Raw genomic sequence first — 20,469 nt, 5'->3', positions numbered from 1 at the left:
AGATATATTCAATACAGATATGAGATATATTCATGAAAATTTGTCAAAAATTTTTACCTCGTCTTATCTAAAGGTCGTCTTATACTTGAAAATATACAGTATTTGCGAAATGTTTAATTTTAGGGCACACCAGAAGCCTACTCAGCCTTTTCCTTTTGTTTTCTGGTGTTGCTTCTACTCCTCCCCTTCCATTAGCCTACCTGATAGCCTGGGTTAATTCCTCTCTCACTCCTTCTGCTCCACCTTCCTTTTCGGTTCATGAGAAAAGATAGTAAGTAGTCGAAATATATTCTTTTATCATAGTCATGTACAGTAAACCCCCCCATATTTGCAGGAAATGTGTTCCAGACCCCCCACGAATACTTAGAACCTCTATCTAAAAATACTTATAACTGCCTATCTTGAAAGTGCAAATACCAAATGTATACTTGAAGCATCATCTTACATCAAATGTATATACTATAAACTATTATCCTATTACTGTATCAATCTTTGAAATTATATTATTTAAATATTTCAAAGTCATCTTAAACATTAGTACCCTTAAAAATATATACATACGTGACCCCGATCTCTCATGGGGTCTACTTACACTGGTTCGGCTGCAGTACTGTGGGTCATGCTTAAATAAGACACGGGATAAATTTAACAGTGATCTGTATTTTCTAAAACTTGCACAAGGGCCCAAGTATCTAATGAATTAAAAATTACAGTAACTTAGCGGTAACCGGGCAATAGCACATCATTGCCCTCTGAGTGCCAGAGCCCGAATCCTCCCAACGGCCGCCTAGCGTGGGCACGCTGGGCATTTCTCTCATCCCCTGCATTTTCCCCTCAGGTAGGACATTAGTTGATTTCTCCTACCAGGGATATCTGACCAATCATAGGTCAGACATACCCACGCCAAAAGTTAACGGCTTTTGGGGATATTTGGGGGGTGTGTGTTTCCTCACGTCCTGACCGTTGTAACAAGACAATGTCTCCTTGTCCTGCAAACTTCGCCACTACAGCTCACACAATGGAGACCTCGGGAATTGTGACGAACTTTCCCGAATGGTTCATATGTACTTGTAACCCTTCCAGCCAAAACAGAGAGTTGCCACTAATTTACAGTCAGGCAACCTTGTGCTGGCACAGGCAAGAGAGAGAGAGAGAGAGAGATTATCTCTTTAGTCTCTTGACGAATGTTAATCAATTTCTCTTTAAGTGACTGACAACAAAAAAATTTTTCATGTTCCAAAAATGTATTACCTTCAGTACACATTTTTAAAACACTGAACACACACAAACAGTGTGCAGATGTGTTAATACCAGTTGGTTAAAGAGACTCAAATTAGCAGTATCTTTTCATGTGAGAGAGAAGGGCTGAACTTAGTATCTATTTATCTGTCTATCTATCCATTTCTCACATTCTACCCTTTGGCAAGAGAGAGAGAGAGAGAGAGAGAGAAAGGAAGGAAGAAAAATAGAGAAATTTATTTGATCACGGAGTGGCAACATCCACCCTAGGTCAGAAATGTTGAGTAATTTGGCATTTGACAGGTTCACCCTCCCCCTTGAGCTCCAAGACTCAGGAAAAGATCGGAGTTGAAATTTGTTTGTTTAAAATTTTTCATAACTTGCTACAGAAATGCATTAATGTAATTTCAGTACAGCTGTCCCTTGTCTATCGCGGGAGGTTAGGTTCTAGAACCCCCCACGATAGGCTAAAATCCGCGAAGTATCGACCTCATATGTATTTTATTTACTGTATACGTATATATTTTAAGGCATTATAAACCTCCCACACTCTTATAAACCTTTTCCACACTGTTATTAACCTTTCCCACACTGTTATGAACACTTCCTATGCACTTAAACACTTTCTATACTCTTGAACCTACATAATAGTTCATGGAACAGAGCATCAAGTGATAAAAAATCTCTTGTGTATGTAGTACATGTTGCAATGATTTACTAATTTTCAGATGTTAATATTAATGTTAAACACATTAATATGTTATTTCACCTACAGAATCCATTTAGTATACTGTATTACTATTTTGATCTGTTATCATTAATATGTTATTTCACCTATAGAATCCATTTAGCATCCTGTATTGCTATTTTAATCTGTTATCATCCTAATATGCATTAAAAAAAAACGATTGTCCCACATTTGTAATCTTTACGTTCTGAGAATCTGCTGACCGAAGCTGCTCACTACTACCAAAAGAATTAGGAAAATAATTTTTTAGTGGCTGAAAGAAATAAGTTTATTAATGGAATTATTTTTAATTTTCTACATAAAAGTTTATGATGCAGTAATTCATATTTCATTGAGAGAGAGAGAGAGAGAGAGAGAGAGAGAGAGAGAGAGAGAGAGAGAGAGAGAGAGAGAGAGAGAGAGAGAGAGAGAGAGAGAGAGAGAGAGAGAGAGAGAGAGAACTGGAGTTCAATATGTATTAACAAAGTCTCAGTACAGTAGCTTGGGACAAGACTGTCTTGACTTGACAAGCTGGGGATGAGAGAGTACTGTATATAGTAACATTGAGTTGCTTACATATGAAATTCGGATTTTAAATATTTTTTACGGTGATTAGGGATGAAACATCAACAGTGATAAAATATTCTCTTGTGTAATATTATATGTGTGATAATCATAGAGTCAACTACTAAACTTGTAATGAAGCACGGTTCAGTAAAGCAGAGAAAAAAAAAATATGGCAACATGTACCTACAGTAAAAACAGTTACAGATGTCAGGACTGGTTGTTTTTTTATGCATATACTACGATAATAATAGATCAATATATTTTATTCTGTTAGTGAAATAAAGTTTTATTGAAAATTTATATTTTATTCTGTCAGTGAAATAAAGTTTATTGAAATTTTGCTGCTTTTTTCATTAAAAGATATGCATACTGAGAGAGAGAGAGAGGTTGAACTGAGGTGTTTATGTACATTGGTAAGCTGTTGTGGGATTTGAAGTTAGCATTTCATATATTTTTTGCTGTTTACATTAATATTAATTTTTGAAAATTAGTAAATAATTTATAAAAATATATTAGGCATGAAAATTAAAAATTCAGGCTAGAAAATGCTTATTTTACTACAAAATTAAAAATAATAAATACCGCAAAATCCTGCAATATAGCAAAAAATCCGCAGTACAAATTTAGATGTATTAAATTAAAAATCATATGTAGTGAGAGACCACAAGAGTGAACCATGAATGCAAGTAGGGACAACTGTATATTATTATTATTATTATTATTATTATTATTATTTGAAAATTAATACTTATTATTTGGTAAATTATTTTTCATACAAAACAAATAAACATACCATAAAAATTCTGTCATTTCAGTAATAGAGATAGAGAGAAAATTATTTTTATTATTTAATGTTGTTATTTAATCTTATTAAATTTAATATTAATATTTGAAAATTAGTACTGTAAATCATTATTTTATCATAAAATGCACCCTCTAAAAATGCTTATATAACAGGGTTCACTTTAATGAGGTCTCTTCTATACTATAAAGGGGTCCCTTGAATGGAGGGAAGGAAACCAGTTTTTTACCATCTGTTTCTCTCTGTCTTATTATTTCATCTTATTACATATTTAATCTCAGTGTTGTTAATATTATTATTTTTTTTTCCTTCCTTTTTTTCTATCACAGTCATCCTATTCGACTGGGTGGTTTTTATAGTGTGGGGTTCTGGGTTGCATCCTGCCTCCTTAGGAGTCCATCACTTTTCTCACTATGTGCTTTTTCTAGTAGTACACTTTTTTGCATGAGTCCTGGGGCTACTTCCAGATTCCTTTTCAGGATCTTGGGATCATGCCTAGTCTTCCTATGATTATGGATACAATTTCCACTGGCATATTCCATATCCTTCTTATTTCGATTTTCAGGTCTTGATACTTATCAGTTTTCTCTTTTTTTTCCTCATCTACTCTGGTGCCCCAAGGTATTGCCACATCAATGAGTGATACTTTCTTCTTGATTTTGTCAATCGACGTCATGTCTGGTCTATTGGCACGTATCACCCTATCTGTTGAATTCTGTTCTGATACCATAGTCCCAGAGGATCTCTGCCTGATCATTTTCTGTCACTCCCCAGGTTGATGCTCGTACCAGTTATTACTACAAGCTAGCTGGTGTTTCTTGCACAGGCTCCAGTGGAGGGCTTTTGCTACTGAATCATGCCTCTTATTGTACTGGTTCTGTGCAAGTGCCGGACATTCACTTGCCATGTGGTTTATGGTCTCGCCTTTCATATTGCACTTTCTGCATATGGGTGAGATGTTATTTCCATCTATTGTTCTTTGGACATATCTGGTTCTTAGGGCCTGATCTTGTGCTGCTGTTAGTGCTCCTTCTGTTTCCTTCTTGAGTTCTCCCCTCTGTAGCAATGTTTCATCACTGGCCATTTCTTTAATCTGTCTCATGTACTGTCTGTGCATTGGTTTGTTGTGCCATTCCTCTGTTCTGTTTTTCATTCTCCTGTCTTTGTATATTTCTGGGTCTTCGTCTACTTTTATCAGTCCTTCTTCCCATGCACTATGTAGCACCTCGTCTTCACTAGTTTTCAGATATTGCCCGTGCTTTGCTCTCGATGTTCACGCAGTCCTCTGCTTATTAGCCCTCTCTCCCCTTCCTTTTGCGATATGCATAGTCTGTCTGTATTTGCTCTTGGGTGTAGTGCCTTGTTTATTGTCATGAGTTTTCTAGTTTTCTGGTCTATGCTGCAGAGTTCAGCCTTCATCCACTCCACTACTCCTACGCTGTATCTGATTACTGGTACTGCCCATGTGTTTATGGCTTTCGTTATGTTCCCGGCATTGAGTTTTGACTTGAGTGTCGCCTTAAATCTCTGCATATATTCTTTCCTGATCGTGTCCATCTCTTGGTGTTTATATCCTCTCCTTCCATTATTCCCAGGTATTTGTATCCAGTCTCATTTATGTCTGATGCTATTCCCATCTGGTAGCTTTATCCCTTCAGTCCTTGTCACTTTGCCGTTTTGTATGTCGACCAAGGCACATTTTTCTATTCGAAACTCCATCTGATGTCCCCAGATACACTCTTACAGTCTGGATTAGGGTGTTTGTTTCTTTGATGCTCTTACCATACGGCTTGATGTCGTCCATGAACATCAGATGGTTAATTCTGTTGCCTCCTTTCTTGAGTTGGCACCCAGCATCTATCTTCTGCAGAATGGTCATGGGAATCATGGCTGGCCACGCAGAGAAGTGGCGACAGTGAGTTGCCTTGAAAGATCCCTCCCTGATGTTAACTTCAAAGTCTTATCCCAGAGCTTGTAAGTACTGCATTCCACTTTGCATTGTATTTCTACAGGCATGGAGATTTCAGTGCCCTATATTTTCAGGCATTCTGTTAGCCACGTTTGCAGTATCTTGTCGAAGGCTTTCTTGTATCATTCCATACCATGCTTAGGTTGGTTCTTCTCTTACTATTCTTCATTACCATTTTGTCTATTAGGAGCTGGTCTTTTGTGCCCCTACACTTCCTTCTGCAGCCTTTATGTTGGTGGGGGATGGTGTGTGTCCTCTAGGTAGTTGTATAGCCTTTCACTGATGATATGTGTTAGTAACTTCCACGTTATTGGTAGGCAGGTGATAGACCTGTAGTTACTTCCTGTATTTCCCCTGTTCTTGTCTTTCTGTACTAATGATGTTCTCCCTGTGGTCATCCATTTGGGCGCATGGTGGTTTGTGATACAATGCTGGAGTTGTTCTGCTATCTGTGGGTGTAGGGTCTGAAAGTTTTTTGAGCAAGTATCCATGGACTTCATCAGGACCTGGGGCTTTTCAGGGCATTTTTCTTTATTTGATGTCTGACTGTCTGTTGATCTCATGACCCTTGCTTTATTCTTCCCATTTCTTCTGTCTTGATCTCGGTAAATCTTTGTTTTATTCTCCCCATTTCTTCTGCCTTGATTACCTGGGGCTTTCCAGTTGGGCATTTTCTTTAGTTGATGTCTGACTGTGTCTGTCGTGATCTCGGTGAATCTTTGTTTTATTCTCCCCATTTCTTCTGCCTTGATTTCCTGAAACCATGTTGCATGTTTGTTGTGTGATACCGGATTGCTCCATATTATTATTATTATTATTATTATTATTATTGTGGACTTGAGGCGTTTCAACCGTGTTTTTGGTTGATTCCCTTTTAGTATTTCAGCGGTGCTTAGCCCACGTGGTTCCATTTTCACTTCCTTTTGCCGAAGATGGATCTATTAACCACCGCTCTTTAGCTTACTTCTACCTCAGCTCCTGTTCAAACGAATAAGAATTTAAGACGGATTATGGTAAGGTGTGTTATCTCAGATGTAGAGCTTTTGGGAATCGGTGAACAGTCAAAAGAGCATGCTAGGAAACTGTTTAGTGTTTAATAGCTCGGCTCCTGACACAAATAATGTAGAGTACTCGTAACTGTGTTTGTACAGGAGATATACAGCGCTCTGAAATGAGTTAAATACAGCGAAGTAAACTTACCGCGTAGTCGATTTCCAAACCAAAACATTGATCGCTATGATCGCAGTTCATAAAACAAAATCAGTATAAGAATATATACATTATTACTGGATACAGTGAAGTAAAGTATATTTTGAAAGATCCATGGAAAAGATGCATATTCGTTATGTAATGTTTGTATGATATGATATTCATATGTGAATATAGAGTACATTATAATGTAGGGTAGGCTACCGTATATATACGATATACTATAGGTTAGGCTAAGCTAGTTCTTGTCTGTTATTCAATTTCTCTTCGTATTGAATTATCATCAGGCATTCTGCATGACCCTCCAGAAGAGTACAGTACAAGCAGTCCCTGGTTATCGGTGGGGTTCTGTTCTGAGGGTGTGATAACAACCAAAAATCAGTGATTTTTGGCAATTTTCAGGGCCCTGTTAGGTATGTATCGGCACCAATAAGCAGAAATCAGCGATTTTCGTTGCTAGACAAGCACCGTGAAACCGGATTGCCGTTAACCAGGGACTGCCTGTATAATGTAGGCTAGGCTACCATATATGTATATGATATACCATGGTGTATGCTAAGCTAATTCTTGTTTGTTATTCAGTTTCTCTTTGTATTGAATTTATTATAAGTCAATCTGCATGACCCTCCAGAATCAGCTGATATTAACAATTACTATACCATATATGTATAGTGTAGGCTAGGCTACCATATGTGTATACATGGTACTGAATACCCTGGTGTAGGCTAGGCAATATTTGAGATACATTTTTCCCAACAAACGATGGTTTTTTTTGGAACCTAACCCCATCGTAAGTAGGATAATACCTGTATAAGCATTTTTAGAGTTTTTTTTATGTTTGAACTATCAAAATAGGCAGTTCTAGGTATTGGGGATTTTAGCTATGCGGGGGGGGGGGTTATGCATCCTCTGCAAATACAGGGCATTTACTGTAAAGCCCTTAGTCCTTTTGTTGTGACAAGGATGCTTTCTCCAGAACCAAATGTGATGGTAATTTGCTTTCTGTTGTATTGTTACTTGTTAGAAAATCCCACTTTTCAAATTTGGGAGCATGAAGGTACACATTGGTTATAGGAGCATACCTTCATATATAATGTGGTAGTGTGTTTAGTTTTGAACTGTCGTTCGTGGGCTTGCGACTCGGGTACAGGAGTCACTAGTACTCTATGAGATAGTCCTTTTTTCCCCTGTAAGGATCCTCTGAGTAGTTTCACTACGAGGGCCGTACACCCTGTTGTGGTTCCAATGTTGGCTACAGTACTTGCGAGTAAGGATCACACAACAGGCAGGAATGTTGAGAAGCTTTTTTTCTTCCCATTAAAAAGCTTGTAGTTTGCTTGGCTGAACGTTGTTTCTCTGGCTGCACGAACCCACCATCCTCATTCAGTATGGTTGTCAGCTAACTTTAACAGTTAACAGTAGGAAAGATTCATTCCAAATAATAATTTTCAATATAAAGTTAATTATTTGGATACTTGCCTACTGTTGAAGCGGAAACCCACCCAGCCTCCCCACTTATTATATGTCAGTTTTAGAAGTTTAGTCATTATTATTTTATTTTTATTTTCTGCATTAGTGAAATGGTATGGGCATTACAAAAATGTTTGTTTAAATGTATCCATATGTGTTGTGACTTTGTAGGAAGTGATATCATAGGATGACAAATTGGAAGTGACATCCTAGAATGACAAATGGCGAGAGGGAGCAAAATGTAAACAGTGCAGGCGTGAGGGATGAAACACTGTGGTGTAGTAGAGAGAGGTCTCTGATGGTTAGGTTGTTGATTTTGGGTTCTAAGTCTGTTTTGTGGTTTTGGGTGGATTGCATTTTTGGACGGGTTAGGGTAGGAAAACTTTCACCCACATCTTAGTGAGTGGGCATGAAGAATTCTGATTTGTACCTAAACATTCCAACACCACCTGGTGGAAAAGGCGGGTGAAGACCAAGACAGCCCTAGTGGGTAGCCAAGCTGCTGCTGCTGCTGCTGCTGCTCTCTCTCTCTCTCTCTCTCTCTCTCTCTCTCTCTCTCTCTCTCTCTCTCATGCACCTGATGGCACAAAGCTGTAAGCTAACTTTCACAGTAGGTAAGTATCCAAATAATTAATTTTATCATGAAAATTATCATTTTTCTATTGCATTGTTCAAAATCTGAAATGTCTTGAGACATAGTTCACACTTAAAATTTCAAAATTTCAAAGGGAGTTAAATAATAATTTGCTTTCAGTAATGGAGAGCTACAGAAACTTCAGCAATTAAAAGAGGAAACTGGAGAGTTATCATCTGCTGATGAAAAAAGGTTCCGGATGCTGAAGAAGCAGGCAGAAAAGGTATAATTTAATTGGCTCACTTTTAACAGTTGATTCATGCCCTCATTCGTATGGAATACCAATGTAACTGAAAAAATTATCAAAATGGAAAGAAAATAGATTTAATCAGAATTAATTATGTTAAACAATACTCTTGGTAGCATGAGTCTTGAAATGGAGAAACAAATCCACAATTAAGTACTGTATGTGTACATATATTTGAAGATAAGTCTGGACAGAGAGCGTTCGGGAATCTGTTTGAATACCCTTTTCAGATTGAAAAGGGGAATTGAACAGATTCCCAAAAGCTCTGTACAGATTTATCTTTAAATGTACGTAGATATACATAACTGTGGATTTGTTTCTCCATTAACTATGTACTAGGACATGACCAATTACTTAGAGCAGCATTGAAAACATGCCCAAAAAAAAAAAATAAATAAAAATATCTATTGCAAGATTCCTTAACAAATAATGACATTGCAAACATCAAAAAACAAGCCACCACTTATCCAGCAGTGTAAAATTAATAGTGAAAGCTTTCTGTCAAAACCATATAGGCCTCTTTGTCCTGACTACCAACTCGTAAGAGATATGAGGAAATCATTTGGAAGCAATTATGAAATATACAAAAGTAAATGATCTTCCGATTAATCAGCATGGCTTCATTCATGGAGGCTTTATGTTCTCGGCTGAAAAATGTCTGATTGATTGATTATGAAATTTAGGTCTTGAAGAATGATGTCATTCATCAGAACACCAGGCTGAGGCAGCAAAACTGACTTACTCTTCAGACATTAATGCTTATGATAACAGTTGGTTACTTTGCCATACTGTACTATGCAATAAGCTCAAAGGAAAATAGATAAGTGATGTTGGTAACACCCTGCAAAATTCACTGGTATAATTATTAGTTGATGATTCTTACTTCTTGACCATATCAAATTCTTGATAAAACTGCACAGGTTCAAAATGATCTAGGTAAGTTTATTTCTGGGTGCACACAACAGAATATTTCCCTGTAGACGGGTAGTGCCATCAATGCACCTCACGGGGTGTGCTGTAGGCATTGCTAAAGGTTCTTTGCAGCATCCCTTCGGCCCCTGGCTGCAACCCCTTTCATTCCTGTTTATTGTACCTCCATTCATATCAACTTTCTTCCCCCTTGCTGTCCACCCTCTCCTAATAATTATTTCATAGTGCAAGTGCGAGGTTCTCCTCCTGTTACACCTTTCAAACCTACCTACTTAATTTCCTTTCCAGTGCTGAATAACCTCAAAGCTCCCAGTGCTTTGGCCTAAACTCTATATTCCATTCCATTCTATAACATTTTTCTAAAAAAAAAAAAAAAAAAAAATTGTATCATCACAATTCCGACAGAACTCATTATAATGCTTCAAGTCTTGGTAAATCGTCATCTCAGGGGACATTCACAGGACTTAATGATTCTGACACTAGTAACAATTATGGCATTGGCAGCTGAATTACCCAATACTGTATATGTAAAATTCATATTTTGTATCGCATATGCAGTGAAGTAAAGCAGGATTGAAACTGTTTCAGATTGAAAATAAATTGTAGTGAAATAAGGATAGATAGCAATCCATGCAACAACATGAGGGTAGAGCCGAATTACATTCGCCCCTTCTTTTAGTGACGTTCATTTATTGTTTTTTTTTTTCTTACTCAGACATAGAAAGTTTAAGCAGTAAAGGTGTAGTTGGAATTTTATTGAGTGTCCTGTTATTTGTGTTCAAGGGTTTCAAATTAATTATTCATTTGGTTTACAGTTGTATTACAAGCATGTTGTTTTTCAGACATTGTTGGAGGCAGCAGATGTGATCTGCTGCACATGTGTTGGTGCTGGTGATCCTCGTCTTGCTCGTTTGAAATTCCACTCCATCCTAATAGACGAGTCCATGCAGGCCACAGAACCTGAGTGCATGGTCCCTGTAAGTGGTATTGGTTTCATATATTTACATATATAATTCTTAGAGGCTCTTCCTTCTTTCAAAGTAAATATAGTTACATATGCTGCCTTCACAGATTACTTGGTAAATCCATTGATTTCATGTAAAAATCTGTCACTTTTCTAATCTATAATGGTATTCAGTAAACTATACTCTGAATCTAGCACTGGTGCATTATATAGTATTGTGTATATTCTGATTAAGTTGAATGCTAAACCATAGTTTGACAAATATAAACTATTTGCATTATTTTGTAGGTAATCCATATTCAGTAAATTATACTCAAGGAATCAGTAAGTTGTTGTTTTATCAGAAATATGTTATGGAAAGTTTGACTAGTAGGAGTTTTGCTTCTCTACGGTTCTGGTTTCATATCCAATTTCATTTTTTCCTCTCTAGGTTGTTCTAGGGGCCAAGCAGGTCATTTTGGTGGGTGATCATTGCCAGTTGGGACCAGTTGTTATGTGCAAAAAAGCATCTCGAGCAGGGCTTTCTCAGTCTCTTTTTGAACGTTTGGTTGTATTGGGTATCCGGCCATTCCGTCTCACCGTCCAATATCGCATGCATCCCCAACTCGCACAATTCCCTTCAAATTTCTTCTATGAAGGATCTCTACAAAATGGAGTAGTAGATGGTAAGTTAAATATGTAGGTTATAGTTTGAGTGATGTATGGGTTTGGGTATGTAAGGAATCTTGGAGGCATTTAAAAGGACTAGAGGCATCAGGAAATAGTGTGTAGGGTGTTCCCTTGCCCTTGAGAGTATATTTAAGTTTTTCATGTTTCTTTAACCAGAACCATTTGGCAGAGTTACTCAAGTTGATTGTTTTTGGGTACTGGGCATTGAATCCCCCCCCCAACCCCCAGATCATTTCAATTGACAACGTTGTTTGTTTAAAATTTTAGGTGTCTTTCTTTACTGCAGGTTCAGTTGTGAGAAACATATCATCCCTTTCTCTTTCTACAAAACTTTTTGGAGTACTTTTTTGTCATCTCTTGAAAAGGGGAAATGAGCAGTTGGTTAGAAAAGTAATGGGTATGAGAGTTGGCAAGATGTAATTCCAATATAAAATTGCATGTCCTAGAGAATTATGAATTTACTTCACGTGAACCTGAATTACTGATGATGATTTTTACTTTTGTGATTTTGTATAATGTTAATCCTAACAGCTGCTTTTTCCCCCCATGGACAGCTGATCGTACCATGAAAGGAGTAAGTTTCCCATGGCCTCAATTAGACAAACCCCAGTTCTTCTATGTCACTTCTGGCCAAGAAGAAATAGCAGGTTCAGGCACATCATACTTGAACCGAACTGAAGCTTCAAGTGTAGAGAAGTTGGTTACCCGGTTTCTCAATTCTGGTGTGAAGCCTGAGCAGATAGGTGTTATCACACCTTATGAAGGGCAGAGAGCTTATTTGGTAAGTTGTGCTGAAGTTTGTCATATGTAATTATTTGATACAATAAAACATGAATGCCAGAACAATACAGGTGATATTTTTCCTTGAAGTAGCCATTTTGAGAGATTCAGAAGGATAATGAGATAACTATATTACATTCATTAACCCTAGTGTGCCATTGACAAAAGTATTAACTTTTAACTATGAATATTGTTTACACCTCACAGGTACAGTATATGCAGTATCAAGGACCACTTAACCAGAAATTGTATCAACGGCTGGAAGTTGCCAGTGTGGATGCCTTCCAAGGCCGTGAGAAGGATTTGATTATTATGTCTTGTGTGCGTTCCAATGAACACCAGGGAATTGGGTTTCTCTCAGATCCTCGACGTTTGAATGTTGCTCTGACACGCGCTCGATATGGTATTATTATTGTTGGAAACCCAAAAGTACTATCTAAGGTAAGAACAAGTTCTGTGAATATCAGCATAGATACTTAGATCACATCCTCTGAGGGAAATTTGTTGAAATTTTTGGCTCTGTAGTACTTTTGTATTTTAAGTGATCATGTAAACGGTAGCATTGTAATTAACAAGAAAAATAGGGCATCATGAATTACGTTAGTTATAAGGGACTTATGACATCACTTATTATAAAAAGTAGAATTACAGTATTTCAATGAGACATCACTCGTTATAAAAAAGTGGAATTATTTCAGTATTGTAAGATGTGATTTGCATATTGTAGGCATTTCTAAAGAAGTTTTCATTGGATGTATTGCAGGTGGAATCTATATGAGGTAGCGTGAGTTGCATGTGCTTAATGGGTTGGTAGGCAAATGTAATGAAGCAAGGGCCTTGGTACGAAGAAATCCCAAATAAAAATCACAAAGCAAAAGATAAACTACATGCAAAAGTTCAGGGTGGAGACTTGCTAATGGAGTAGTTCAAGTAAACCAGGTTCTAATGGAGTAGTTCAAGTAAACCAGGTTCAGAACTTCAAGAATAGGTATTTGTTCCTACACGAACACAAACCCTCGGTCTTTGCATAGGGGGATTAACTTTCAGCGAGCTGGAAATCCAGTCGCCAGACTTTTGGAAGGTGGTATGGTAACAGTTAGCGATGGTAGGGGCAGAACCCCTGCCCACCAAGTCAGAGTGCATTCAATTCTATGCAGTCTAGTGTAGATGTGCGTTTATATCTCATTCCTGCTGTTCAACTATCTCTTCTATGTTTGAATACTGTATTTTTATTTTGATATATTGTTTATATTTTTTATATATATTTTGCATATATTGATATTTAAACATTTCAACATATTTTTCTCTCTCACTAATATATTCACTTATTCTTCTTACTTTTCCATGTTTGTTTCGTGTATTCTGTTTTCTTTATTCCTATAACTGTGAAGAGTTGGAGGGATAGTTTTCCAACTCTCGATGCCATCTCTTCTGTTTTTAGACATCTCTCAACCTCGTTTTAAGAATTCCCTCTTCAATGTTCTTTTCCTCCTTGTTCTGAAATGACTTTTCATGAACAAACAATATATATTTTTTTTTTTTTTACTGCACAATTTCTTGGAATGTAATGTATTAGTCTTTCAGATGTTGTGTAAATTGAGAGGTTTGAGACAAGGCGGGTTTTTCTTGTTAATTGGTTGATTATGAAATTTAGGTCTCCAGGCAAGGGTTTCGTATTCAGTCGCACGAGGATACTTCTTACCTAAACCTAGCAAGTTTTCCCTTTATCCCTCAACACGGAGGTTGATGTTGCAAGATCTTTGACAGTGAGTTTGGTCCAGACTTACTCTTCTTGACCAGTGGGAGTTCCTGTCTATTGTTCCTGTCTTGTTTCTTGCCCCGCCTTTGTAAAGGAGGGGAGAGTCAAAGACTCGCTCCCTTTCCCTCTGAATAGCGGCCTTGGCCTCTGAGCAATGGAGGATTTTTGCCAAGGGGAAGCATCAGAGGAGGAAGAAGGCCCCATCTTGGAAGGGGTTATCTCCTCCTTCAGTGGCTGCTTGTCTTCTGGTTCCTTTTATTCCCAATCTTCCTCCAGTTGCTTCTTTTTCCTTGGAAGATTTTACCCCTTCCCATTCTTCCATAGCTTCATCTTTGGAAGTTTCAGGTGGGGGTCAAGAGATATTTTCTCTCTTGCTGTACCCGCTCTCTTTTGGGGAAGAGTCCCCCCCCCCAACCCTGAGGAGGAGACAACACCTTGTTCAATTTCAGGTTCAGAGGCTGAGAAGATGGCTGGCATCTGGGCTTCTCTAGGCCTTCCAGGAGTACCAACCTACAGCCTATTGTCCCTTTTCCTATTCTCTCGCTTTCCCATGTCATCCACCTCGACAGTTGCCAGCCCTGCTGCTCACCCCTTGACTGCACCAGTGATGCCACATATCGGCCTTTGGTGTACCCTGACCAGCGTTTTGAGTTGGTGGCTGCAGCAGCTAACCCGTTCATCTCTTCGTAGACTTACGGTTCTGGAATCCGGCTCTGTTGACAATGTGTCACTCTCAGAGCTCTGGAACCCCTTTTGTGGTGGTGGCCTCTTCTGCTCATTTGGTAGCATATCCCTCACAGAACCTGGACCCCCTACCGCAGTGGTGACTTTTACTTTGGGATCCGTCTTCTGATGGTCTCATGAAATAATTAGTTGACAGACTCGACATTGTTTTTCGAGAGTTCACCTGTGTTTTGGAGAAGAAGCTTCACAGTATTCCTGCTCTTCTCCATCTAAGCCCGATCACAGCTGTGGTTCTCCCGCTCCAGCTTGCAGCCGTCTTGCTGATGAGGGGGTTTCACTTCCAGCCGCTTTTCGTCCATCATTTCACTCCAAGCAGAGATCGGCAATCAGGAAATCTGCAGCAGTGTCGTCTTTCCCCAATCCCCTTATTTCAAAGGAAGGATGACAAGGCTTCAGTTAAGAATCCCGTCTGATGAAGGCTTCAGAAGTTCAGCCATTTTCCTTCTGGGTCCCGCTTTGTATGATGGACGTGAGAGATTCTGCATGGCTGCGGGCTTGTTTCTAGCCTAGGCCGTTGTCACCTTATTGCTCACATGTCCACAATATTAGTCGCCATCATTCCAAAACCCCTCCCTGTTTGTGCTCTCCCAGGAGGCCCTCTGATTGTTGTTCCAGCTCCCACGAAAGTGTCCTATCACATGTCCATATCTGTGAAGATTCACGTATGTGCAATTAGTTCAATCCAGACGGCCTTTCAGCCTCACTCCTCAGCGTCTCCTCATCTCTCACGTTCTCGCTTTAGGAGAAATTGAGTTCGCATGACTGCGGACATGACAGCATGGGCGTACAGCTGTATGTCGACACACGGCCGTCACATGGAGGTGTGGAAGTTGTCTCAGGATGGCTTGTCCAGAAACGGACCATCGACCTCATGCACTTGAAGGTTTGGAAAGAGAACAGGATGGCCTATGGCCATGCCACGTTGAAGCACCAATTGTTCTCCCAGACGCATACAGCCATCATTGCGGGAATTAAGAGTTTTTTTATTGTGTTCAGCCAGAAACCTCAACATTTTGCAGGTAGGAAGAAATCTCTGTCTTGCCGATCACATTCGAACATTGACTCTTGATTGTTCTGACACAAATATGAACCTGCGACTCCCTGAGCCAAGGTAATTACAGTTGTCAGCACAGACTTCTTCAGATTCGTGTTTGTCTTCTACTACAGGTTGGTTTCATTTACTGTGAAGTTCTGTAGAACCGTACCGACCTACGCTTTCGAAACAAGATTAAATCAGTTCTGATCATACAAATTCTAGTCTAACCTTACCAGACCTGCATTTCAGTATCTTGGAACTACTTGTCTAATGGCATCAACCAGGATGTTGTCTCCTGCTCTTCAAGGACTTGGTTGGGCTAGGTTTGGTAGAGTATATAGCCTAGCCTAACTAGTTCTGTTCTAAACTTACCAATCCCGCACTCCAATATCCTGGGACTTCTTATTTCATTACATCAACCAGAAGGTAGTTACCCGTTCTTCAAGGGTCTAGGTTGGGTACTTAACCCAACCTAGGCTAGCCTGACCTAATCTGCACCTCAATAACCAGGATCTTATTAGATCTCCAAGCCTCAGGATCCGAGGATAGGTGTTCCATAATGTTGTTAAGGAATGGTACCATGGTAGTTCCTTAGTCAACAAGGAGGGGGGGGTGTCATTTCCTCAATTGACGGTGCGGGTGCACAGGTTTGCAGTATCACACCTACCACAGTGGTCAACCAGACATTCTATTGACGGTGCGGGTGCACGGGTTTGCAGTAGCTCACTCAGCACATATTGGCGACCATTGGTCTTGACACCTTGACAATTCAAAGAATTACTCAATCTACTCCAAAGATGTTACTATCCGCTCTGTCTCTACAGACCGTGGGTATAACAGTCGACCAGGCCACATGGAAAATATCGTTTCACATCCAATCAACAAAGTTTGCAATGATTGGGTCAGGTCAGTACTTGGATAGGTGACCTCGTGGAGCACCGGGTTCTGTTGACATGTAGAAAACATCAGTTGCATCCATGGATAGAAACATTGGGACTAGTCAGTACTTGGAGAAGTGAGCTCCTAAAAACTGCAGATAGTTAAAATCCACGAATACTTAACCCCAAAATGCTTATAACTGCATATTTAAACAGGTCAGATACCAAAGACTACCTGTAAAAACATTCATAACTGCCTGTTTAATGGTTCAAACACCAAATGTATACCTTCAACTATCATCCTATAAACACTTTAATATCATTTCGAAGTCATCTTACAACATTACCCTTAAAAATATATGGCGTACAGCTAAGTGTGAGAGCTAAATTCAAGTCCCCCCCCCCTACATTCAATCAGCCATTTTCTCTCATAGAGTGTTGAGGCTGTCATATCTTTTTACAGAAAAGGGAAACACTAGGAGAAACACTAGGTAGGAATTCACAAGTTGTGTGTAATTAAATACATGGAAAAATTTTATGATATGCTATGTTTAATATAAATATCTTAGTAAATCATGTTTTTATCATAAAAGAAGGTAGTTAGTCATGAAAATAACAGAGTACACTACATTCAATCAGATCCATTTTCTCTCATAGTACAACTTAAGCACAGTATGTACTTAAATACATTTTATGATATTATGCAGTGTTTACTTTAATATTAATATCTGAAAATTAGTAAATCATGTTTTTACCATAAAAAGTTTATTTAGTCATGAAAATAACATCAAAATACACTGATTAGTGAATATTTCTCAGTGAATTTCACAAATTGCCAAATTTTTCGTGAATAATTTTGGGGTAAGTCTCTCAGAAAAATCTGCAAATTGGTGAAGCTGCGGATTGTGAGACCGCGAATAGCGGGGGTTGACTGTACCTCCAAACTAAGTTCTGACAGTTTGTTTTTGGTTCCTACTCAGTCAAACGTGGGTTCCTACTCAGTCGAGAAGTGGTGTCTAGGAGCTCCATTTCTTTTGACTTGATGTAGTTACACTCTTCCTGTGAGGAATGGGAGATGTAAGCAGTGGCTGCTGCTGCTGAAATTAACAGGTGTTCCACATCCTGAGGAGAGAATTTTATGTGGATCTTTAAACAGTTCTTTAGACATTCAAGAGAGTCAAGATCCAAGATAGACATTCCTTGATGTGATAGCAATGACACCATGGAAATGCCATGGTCTACAAAAGGTCCTAGTGTCCTTTCATCTGCTCTTTATTGCAGTGCAAGTACACAAGCAGGTAGAAGAACATTCAATACAGTGGCCAACCAGACATCCCAAACAGTTCACTGAAGTCGGGAGATAAGGACAGTTGATCCTGGCACCTTGACTACCAGAAATTCATTCAACCTCAGAAGCTTAATCATAGTCCTTTCTTGACTTGCTGAATTTGCTGCTCTTCTGTTCTGTCTTCTTGCACCGCTATGGTCCTATGGTGACATTATGACATCTATATTCAACCAAATGCCAACGATTTGTTCGTTAGCTTCGAGTTATCCGAGAAACGGTGTCCAAATTGTCATTTCTCTGACTAGCGAGATGATCAGTAAGCATACCCCACAACTTTTTAGTGGCCAACAGTGCATTTTGGACCAGATCTTTCGAGGCTAGGGGCATCGGTCTGTCCATCGCATTCAGGAAGAACCTGCCAGTCGAGTACTAGAATGGAATGTAATCACATTCGTCTACTTTTACCTTGGGACGTTGCCCATAGGTCCTTGGACTCTTTTCCTTGGATCCTACGGTGGATGCTCAACAATTTATGTAGTTCACCCAGCCCTCAAGGGACAGGTTACATCTCACCTAAGGTGTGCAGCTGGAAGAAGGTGCGTGGGGGACTGGCCTCCTCCCTCTCTCCTGTCTTCTTCCTCTTCCAGTGGGCAAAGGAATGGTGAAAAAGCCATCATGTGCTGACTGGCATGCATGCAGGTGGTCTAGATGACTGAGTGTCCTATCTATAATCTAGCTCTATTTGGATTACTAGATGCAAATCCTTCCTTCTCTGTAGCAACGGGAGAGAAGGACTGACATTGAGCAAACCAGCTAGTTATTCTCAGCTTTATAGTCCCCGACACTGAGGGTTCATCCAAACCTTTTTCGAAACGAACATTACATTCCTTTAATTCGAAATCTCCAGAAGTTTGATGATTGAACATCTCTCTTGTTCAGTATATCAGATGTGTGGTCCCCTTCTTTTGCTCTTTCATGACCAGGAAGAGAGTACCCAGGTGAGCCGAACTTCTAGTCAGTTCAGAGATTTGCTTGGAATCCTCCCCCCAAAAGTAAGTCTCTCATATGTAAAGACCGAGGGTTTGTATTCGTGTAGGAACAAATGACAAATTTTTTAAGTAATTTGTATCTTTCTTAACATACAAACCTGAGGTCTTTACATAAAAAGCCCACCTCTTACCACCCCTCACTCTCGTACTCTCTTACCTGGGCCATAAGGTAAACTGACTGCATAGAATTGAATGCACTCCGACTTGGTGGGCGGGGCTTCCACCCCTACCATCGGTAACTGTTACCATACCACCTTGCAAAAGTTTAATGGCCAGATTTCCAGCTGCTGAAAGTTAATCCCATATGTCAAAACCTTAGGTTTGTATGTTAGGAAAAATACAAATTAGTTTAAAGACTTGTCATTTTACCTTCGGCTAGGAGAAAAATTAATAAGTTCAGACTTGCTGTTAGTGTGTAGGAATTATGCACAATTTTTTTTTTTTTTTCCTCCTTTCTAAGGAATAGGTTAGCTTTTGTAGTAGAGAGAACAGTACCATGTCTATATTGAATTGGGGAATGTTGCAGCCTAGAAGTCTTGGAAAGATAGTAATTAGGCAAAGCTGTTTTATGTTATATTGAAGTTACTCTGGCCATAAATGACAAAAAATATATTAATCTAAGGGGACATTGTAATCATTTGACATGGGGAGGCAGGCATTAAGGGAACTTGCTTTTATCTGAAGTAGGCTATGTTGTTTCAAGAAAATAGATGCTGGTAGCAGTAGATAACTGTTGCTGGTTGCCAAATCTGCATGTAGAGTTGATTTCATTATTCAGTATCCTTTTTTTAATACCTTTTTGTGCATGATTGAACATATAAGTTGTAACATTATAACTTGGAATTAATAGTTTTGACTATGGTTAGTTCCGTTGCTTGCACATTTCAGACTTTTTTTTTAGTTTTGAAAGGATTTTTTATATGGTAACTAATTAATTGCTTGCACTGTAATTTTTTTTCTTTTTGTACAAATAATTTTTAATTAGAATTTTTTGCATGGGTCCTAGAAGGTTTGTTACGTCTTTGTTAGACCATTTTGCTTAAGCTTATTGCAGAGGAAAATTTTTTTAGGACAGATGAAAGTTACCACAGCCCTAGATGTTAGGTACTTAAAATTAAGTCTACAATGTTTCCTTTTGTCAGCAGCAAGGATTGTGGAATCATTTGCTACATCATTTCAAGGAGAAGAAGGTTTTGGTTGAAGGGCCTCTCAACAATCTCAAAGAGTCGATGATGCAGTTCAGCAAGCCTAAAAGACTGATCAACGCAACCAATCCAGGATCACACTTCATGAATACAGCAATGTATGATGCACGGGAAGCCATGGTGCCAGGATCTATGTACGATCGTTCAAGTCACATCAATGGAACTATGCCCCCACCATCTCAGTGTTTCAGAGGTAGTACATGGGATTTTGGTGAACATTATTGGCATATATTGCAAGGGTTACTCGAAAATATCCTTTTTTGGAAAGGTTTTCTGGCAGTATGCCTATAAGATTATGTCGAC

General features: G+C 38.9%; 1 protein-coding gene across 2 annotated transcripts in view; it reads left to right on the top strand.

Moving 5' to 3' along the window:
- The window catches only part of Upf1 (Upf1 RNA helicase), a 68,919-nt gene that overhangs the window by 44,783 nt on the left and 3,667 nt on the right, over positions 1-20,469 (top strand). The window contains exons 11-16 of one of the 2 annotated variants that reach the window (XM_067112241.1): positions 8,738-8,840; positions 10,637-10,771; positions 11,189-11,423; positions 11,982-12,208; positions 12,415-12,648; positions 20,107-20,359. In XM_067112241.1, the coding sequence (XP_066968342.1) occupies positions 8,738-8,840; positions 10,637-10,771; positions 11,189-11,423; positions 11,982-12,208; positions 12,415-12,648; positions 20,107-20,359 (1,187 nt within the window). Of the gene's footprint in view, positions 1-8,737; positions 8,841-10,636; positions 10,772-11,188; positions 11,424-11,981; positions 12,209-12,414; positions 12,649-20,103; positions 20,360-20,469 lie in introns of both variants that reach the window. The other variant, XM_067112242.1, reaches the window with a different exon arrangement.

This window comes from Macrobrachium rosenbergii, chromosome 12 (genome assembly GCF_040412425.1).
Source record: "Macrobrachium rosenbergii isolate ZJJX-2024 chromosome 12, ASM4041242v1, whole genome shotgun sequence".
NCBI lineage: Eukaryota > Metazoa > Arthropoda > Malacostraca > Decapoda > Palaemonidae > Macrobrachium > Macrobrachium rosenbergii.
Note: the sequence above shows the minus strand (reverse complement) of the source record. Positions and strands in the feature narration are given on the sequence as shown.